The sequence below is a fragment of the Nansenia antarctica genome (assembly GCF_963989245.1).
Source record: "Nansenia antarctica genome assembly, chromosome: 5".
Classification (NCBI taxonomy): domain Eukaryota; kingdom Metazoa; phylum Chordata; class Actinopteri; order Argentiniformes; family Microstomatidae; genus Nansenia; species Nansenia antarctica.
Genome location: NC_137690.1, coordinates 60,947,634 through 60,955,133, shown reverse-complemented (window position 1 = coordinate 60,955,133; position 7,500 = coordinate 60,947,634). Strand labels below are relative to the sequence as shown.

At 39.9% G+C, this 7,500-nt stretch overlaps 1 protein-coding gene across 1 annotated transcript in view; it reads left to right on the top strand.

Annotated features, from left to right (window-relative positions):
• Nucleotides 1-6,325: 6,325 nt before the first annotated feature.
• Nucleotides 6,326-7,500, top strand: part of LOC308158204 (deleted in azoospermia-like) — a gene marked incomplete at both ends in the record, with an annotated part of 5,658 nt that continues 4,483 nt past the window's right edge. The window contains 3 exons of the mRNA XM_080531799.1: nucleotides 6,326-6,442; nucleotides 6,630-6,721; nucleotides 6,808-6,859. Coding sequence (XP_080387925.1) covers nucleotides 6,326-6,442; nucleotides 6,630-6,721; nucleotides 6,808-6,859 — 261 coding nt within the window. The remainder of the gene's footprint in view (nucleotides 6,443-6,629; nucleotides 6,722-6,807; nucleotides 6,860-7,500) is intronic.

Genomic DNA, 7,500 nt, shown 5'->3' with positions numbered 1-7,500 from the left:
CCCTTCCAAGCAAGGATAGCAAACGCCTGATTATCGGATGGCTCTAAAGATTATCCTACAAGATTATCCTGTGGTGTGAGATGTGTTAAGAGTCAATTTCTCCCGACAATCTGCTCGGAAAATGGTCGGGGCCGACGATCATAAATATTAAACGTGTTAAATATTTACCCTAAAAAATCCTCTTGTGTGTGGGCAGAACAGACAACTCCTGAGTCCGATTGTGACGTGGAATGGAATGTAGCCAATCAAGAAGCGAGCTGACTGACGTGTCTTCTTCTTTTCGTTCTTCTGCACTTTATTTGCCCTGTCGCACATGGTGCCTCGTACAGGTTAGTCAGGGTACTATTACCCTGATCACATGAGATTTCTGGCTTGGGGGACGAGACTCTAGACTTTCGTCTACAGATCTTTATGTATGTGGTGTGCTGTATTGGGAATATCGGAGCACACCACACACTTGTTTTTTGATTGATTGAAAACTTTATTAGAAGATTTGCAGAAGTAGGTACATGGAAGTACATATTACATACAAGGTCAACTAACAGGATAAAAACCCAAGAAAGCCACTGGCTTATTTCAATTGGGGTCCTTGATTCTCAATTCATCGTTACATGTAAGACAGACAAAAAAAACTAGTACTATCTACAAGATAATACAGACAAATAACTATTACTATCTACAAGATAAACATTGGCAGGTGCCCCTTACAGCTCGTGCGTCTGAGATATCTGCTTTTGTAACTCCTGATACTTTCCTACAGTACACTGTTTTGATTGATTGATTGAAAACTTTATTAGAATGTTTGCAGAAGTAGGTACATGAAAGTACATATTACATACAAGGTCAAACTAAGAGGATAAAAACCCAAGAAAGCCACTGGCTTATTTCAATTGGGGTCCTTGATTTTCAATTCATCGTTACATGTAAGACAGACATAAGAAAAGAACTAGTACTATCTACATGATAATACAGACAAATAACTATTACTATCTACAAGATAAACGTACATCCATCATGGGAAGAACAATACAACAAAACATAAGGTATGTACAGCGGGTAGGACAGGTGGGGACATACACCACAGGTGGGGGCGGGGGACAAAACACAAAGTATGTACAGTGGGTAGTTCAGGTCTTTTAATCTGATTTTTGTTTTAGAGGGTCCAGTTACGGATTGCAGCCTCCTGTAAATGTTTTTTGAGAGTGGTTTTGAAGGTGGGCAGTGTTTTGCACTCCTTTAAGATTATAGGAAGGGCGTTCCACATCTTTACTGCATAGTTTGCAAACGAGTTTAAACCCTTGTTTGTGGTGCAACGCGGTTGAACGTGGTTCGTGGAGCTTCCTCTGGTGTTGTAAGTGTGGACGTTGTTCACTTTTTGGAAGTATGTTGACAGGTACTTGGGTGTCTTTGAGGTGTAGCGTATCTTGAAGACTAGGCCCAGTGCAAGCTGCTGCACTCTGTCAACTACTCGTAGCCAATCAAGGCTCAAAAAATGAGCAGCGGTTAGATGTGTCCTAGGGTTGAGGCCTAGCAGAAGCCTAACCAGTTTATTTTGGGCTGTCTGGAGTCTTGTTTTATGGGCCTTTGTGGTTCTATAGTACCATGATGTTACGGCATAGTCGAAGTGACATTGAATGAGAGCTCCTGATAGGGTCCTCAGTGTGTTTTTACTGACAAGTGAGGATATCCTGTACAAGAATCTAGTTTTATGGTTCACTTTTTTGATTACTTTTGCTGCCATTTTATCTCCGGAAAGATTTGCCTCTAAGATGGAGCCCAGGTATGTAATATCCTCTTTTCTTGTGATATTAATGTTACCCACTTTTATTTTAAAATGTTCAGCCTTTCTGAGTTTAGATGGGGATCCGTATAGGATGGTTTCAGTTTTACCTAGGTGTATTGATAGTTTATTGTCAGCTAGCCAGATGCAGATTCTACTCAGTTCAGTGCTTAGCGCTTTTTCCACCTGCAATATGTCCCTGTCAGAGACCAGCAGAGCCGAGTCATCCGCGAACAGGAACAAATTGCAATTACATGCTGATGACATGTCATTCACATATATTAGGAACAGTAAAGGTCCCAATATGCTTCCTTGTGGAACGCCGCAGGTCACTGGGAGGGGGGGGGACAGTGTTCCGTTCACACTAACCACCTGTTCCCTCCCCTCTAAGTAGGATTGCATCCAGCTCACCGATGTTCTATCGAACCCAATTGCTTTCAGTTTATCTAACAATATGTGGTGATCTACTGTGTCGAAGGCCTTCTGGAGGTCCAGCATGACCATGCCGCAGTACTTGCCCGAGTCCACCTCATGGTTGATGTGGTCGTTCAAATAGAGAAGGCATGTGTCAGTGGAATGGGATGTTCTGAATCCTGATTGAAATTCATACATCAGCTTTTTTTCGGTAAGGTACCTATCGACCTGTTCATAAACTATTTTTTCCATAAGTTTCGAGATGGAATTAAGAATAGAAACAGGTCGGTAGTTGCCTGGGTCTAATTTGCTTCCTTTTTTATACAGTGGGGTTACCCTTGCTATTTTAAAGTCAAGGGGGACGTGTCCCTGTTTGATGGAGAGGTTTATTATGTGGGTGATGATTGGGGTAATGGAGGCAGCTGAGTCTTTTAGAAATCTGGCTGGAATATTGTCATGGCCCGTGGCCTTTTCTGAGTGTAGAGCGCCTAGCTTTTTAAACACCTCATCGTTTGACACCATGGAGAGTTTAAAATCATCATTGCGTACACCCAGTTTATTGTAGAACGCACGGATGTGCTCTACACCATAACGCCCTGAGTGGGGTGGTAGATTGTTAACTAAATAGTGGCTATGGTTGTAAAGAAAGTGTTTAAGCACTTAGCCACATCCAGCTTGTCTGTAAGGAGAGAATCACCAGATTTTATGCTGATGTTTGTAGACCTGGTTTTGAGTTTTTGACTGCAACCTAGTTGGCTATTAAGTAGCTTCCAAAGGTCACGTGGTTTGTTTAAGTTTTCTTCGATTTTGTTATCGAGGTATTCTTTCTTAGCAGATTTGGTCATGGTAATTACCTGATTGCATAGTTTGTTGCATTGTTTTTTAATTTTCTCAAAGTGGTTTACGATACAATACGATCAAAACTGTTCAATCCATGATTTTTTTTCTTCTCAGATTAAAAATCTGTTAAGATTTAGAAAATCTTTGTGTGTAGGCCTACCAGGCCACTCTGAGAGAGAGAGAGAGAGAGAGAGAGAGAGAGAGAGAGAGAGAGAGAGAGAGAGAGAGAGAGAGAGAGAGAGAGAGAGAGAGAGAGAGAGTGTGTGAGTGAGTGAGAGAGAGAGAGAGAGAGAGAGAGAGAGAGAGAGAGAGAGAGAGAGAGAGAGAGGGTCAAGAAAAGGGTCATGAAAACCGAATATAAATCATGTTATTGACATTTGAAACTTCAATATTCAAACCCAGATTGTGAAGTAGGCAACGGGTAAACAGACAACAACCACAGCTGGGTTAACAGAAATATTGCTAACACTAACCTAACGCTTTAGTCTGTTACTGTGTGGTCTATTATAGTAGCTTTCTGTGTGTTTGTTGCTAGTTAGCTTAAGCTACTGCTATAGTATGCTACTGTGGATTACTTGCTGAGTTAGCTTAAGATACTGCTACTGTTTGGTTTAGTGTGTTGCTACTACTCGTAGTCTGTCTGTGATTTTGATCCCTCTTTTCTAGAAGGAGTGTGTTTTGTTAATCTTCTGTTTGAATCACTTTAAACCTTCTTACCTTCTACACTGCTAATTTACTTTACACTGTTTATTAATACTTATCTTGGATGAAGACGTAATGTAAGTGGAGAGGAGATTGATCGGGACTGCGGGAGTTTCTAACGAATGAATGAAAGCAGATGACCCAACCATTCAAGTCTTGTGCTATAGCCTTGATAAACCAGTGCTGTGATATTATTTAACATCTTAGAAACATCTTAGCAAGAGGCACTTCAACAATTATCATAAAGTTTATTATTTTTATACAACCTACATTTACACAGATGAATAACATATACATGCCACATCTTGGATGCAGACGTAATGTAAGTGGAGAGGAGATTGATCAAGAGTTCACAATACTACCGAATGAATGAAAATGAATGAATTTCTATTATGTTACAGTACTGTCTCAGTTATATTTGAAAATTGTTCTGGGTCTACCAGTACACGCGTGCCCGGTGTACCTGAATACGCGGTTCCATGTGGCCAGAGATTCTTTTGCATGACAATGAGAAAACGTGTGGCCAGGGATAGAAATTGCACTATTTTACAATTGTAATGTTTTTTAATATACATTATTGTTTTTACATTTCTGGCATTAGAAGCGCCTTGTCGGTCAAATTCATTAGCTGCTTTCATAAATTTGCTCTGGAACTCTGATCAGCACTCATGGAATGCCTCTTGTCCAATCAAATGACTTGGTCCCCTTATGACGTCGAACCCAGTGTGAATTTTAGAACCCAGCCATTGTGATTGTCATGAATCATCTATTACGTCACAGTAGACTTCTATTCTATAAAAAACAAGAAACGAGTCATGCGTTCATAAGACACATGTTGCTGATGAAGAACAGACTGTGACAATTAACCTTGCCGAGCTGTTCAATAGCAAGCTTAGCGTAGAAATAGGTAAGGGTCTATTTATTTATTTGTACATACATTTTTGCAAACTTCTTTTTGATTAAAGAAAAAAAATCATAATCTTTGAATACTGTATTGATTTAATTTGATTCTCTAATCTTACCTGCAGCAGTATTGACTGTACTGTACAATAGCTCAACTAGTACCCTGCTGGAGCCTGAAGCTACTGTTCCACCCCTCTCCATCTCTCCGAAATGGCGAACTTCTCAGGTGAAAGCATCTCTTTTCCTTATATTATGATTATGATTATGGTTATAATAATAATAATAATAATAATCATAATCATAGTTTTTTTTCCTTCTTTTATTTGTATAGCACTTTTCCTGCAAACGTTGCAGCTCAAAGTGCTTTAATTAAGGAAAGACCACGTGGCCTAATGGATAAGGCGTCTGACATTACTTAATGTTAAATAGACAAACCTATAACAATAATAATAACAATAATAATAATATCCATACATATTCGTCATCAGTAAAGTTATATCGAAATATATATTTTACAAATAAAAACCAAGGTTGGAAAACGGCAAACACCCCTTATATTATTTCCTCTTGGAGTATCCCAATTGGGGTTAAGCAAGTTCATTGGGCGTGGCGCTCAATTTGACACTTTCAGTTCAACTTGTTAACGAACGGTGTCACTTCAAGCGGGGGAAGAGAATTGCGCGGTCGCGTGTATACTAATGTATTCTGTTTTTACGGTTTTAGAAATGGTGAGTATTCTGTCACTTACAGTATCCTAGTATACTATGATTAACAGTGGTTTCAACGAATTAAAAAATCTCATCGCTTTGCTAACACCGTCCTAAATTAGCTTGTTTCGCTTTTTTTCGCTGCTAATCTTCTGGTAAACGATTTTTGACAGTTGAAATGCTTGGATAAATGGAGATGATGTTAGTTCTAGTTAACTAGTTGACAATATTATCAGGTTTGTCTGGCCCTTACTTTGTTTGATGATCGTTTAAATTTGCCCGCCACGTTTTAGCAATAGTCGCTAGCTAAGTTCTACTAGCACAGCGCGAGCAAACCTCTAGCCGCTAGCTAGTTCTACTAGAGGCCTCGCGCCTCAGGTCAATGATGTCCTGCCACAATGCCAGGCATAGAAAGCCATGCTCGCCGACAGCTTTGTCGGTAACATAATAATAGCCAATATCATTGACATGTAACGTATCTTCACCCTGTCCTTAGACGATAATACCAGCGGTAACTCTAGCTAGCTAGCAATCGGGATGTTGTCAGCACGTGTCACGGTTGTCTTGCTTAATTGAAACAGTCCTGCAGCGGGAGTATGCTGCAAGAAAGTAATGCGTAGGCTTTTTTGTGCTGGTAAATCTGGCTTTTACTGGACGATCGTATTGTCAAATATTTTGGAAACACTTTGCATTAAGTGTTGGATTAACCGCTTTGATTAAACCTGTTACATAGTTAGTAGTCAAGTTATGGCATAGCATACACAAGTGGACTAAACAACAGTGAGTCTGCTCAATTTCATTACTAACTATGCAACTACAAATATGAAGTCTGACCAATATTTCTACCGTTCATAGTTCTCTAACTGTTATTGTGAAGAGAATGTACATGCAGGTGCAGCAGTAGGGTAAATCTGATGCAAGGCCAACACATCATAGAATGTTTTCTGCACTTTATATTTTCAAGGATATTCAGAAGCAAATGAATGGATATCAGATGCCATCAACTGCGTCGTTGATGCAGCTGGCAAACGGTTTCATTTTACCGGAGGGTAAAACGACGCCCAACGCGATTTTTATTGGGGGAATTGACATGAAGGTCAGTGGGTTATCATACCAGGAGTCTTCTATGACTGTATTATATTTGATTATATACTGTATTATATTTGAACTTGCTACAATAGCCTATATTTTACGTGTGTGCTGTCATGGAGCGTTTCAATCTGTATAGTCCCCAAAAACAATGTTTATTTTCCGAAATTGTATTTTGCTCATCTAAACTTTAGGTGGATGAAAACGAAATCCGGGACTTCTTTGCGAGATTTGGTGCGGTGAACGAAGTAAAAATCATCACTTACCGTGGGGGTATCTGTAAAGGGTGAGTGCCAGCCAACTCATGCTTTTATCAAGATCACAGGAATCAACAGATCTGTCTTCATGCAGGAATGTCTTCTTTTTGTGAAGGTATGGATTTGTCTACTTCGATGGAGACGTTGACATCAAGACAATTGTTGCAGTAAGTTGATATGACTTCTATTAATAGTTCTTGTAAACGGCCTAAAGGTTGTCACCTCTGAATCTAGCCTCTTCTCACAGCCGCTGTATATGCAACACAACTCTTGTTATACTTATACTGGCATTCTGTGAGTGAGAGCCAAAACATTATTCAAAGCACTGGACGAAATTCTGTTTAGCTTGAGGAAGCTCCTCCCTCACCCCCAGAGTTGAACCCCCCACTGGTTACGTAGTTGAAAATCCTGGAACTTCGGCCACTGCGATACTTCCATAGCAACTTGAGGCAAAGTAGCCTTCCATAGCAAGGTTGCCTGAACATTCCTGACGTGTTTGTAAGAACATATTTCGTGTTGCTGGGTTCTCCCCAGGATTTTTGAACAAGGTGGTGCTGGATAGCATTGACAAAACAGACGAAAGAAATACAGCCAAAACTAACCAAGGAACATAATAACGCTTTTGACAATGATGTAGTTACTTCAACCTGTGGATATTAGGTCATTATTTCAGCGTCTGTGACAGCAAGTTTGCAAATGGCAAACAATGATTTCATCCAAATATGTTGTTAGCGACAACACAGCAGGCTAATGAGGAATCAACATTTGTCAGGCACTTCTATACTAGTGACAGAGTAGCTTGCTAGCA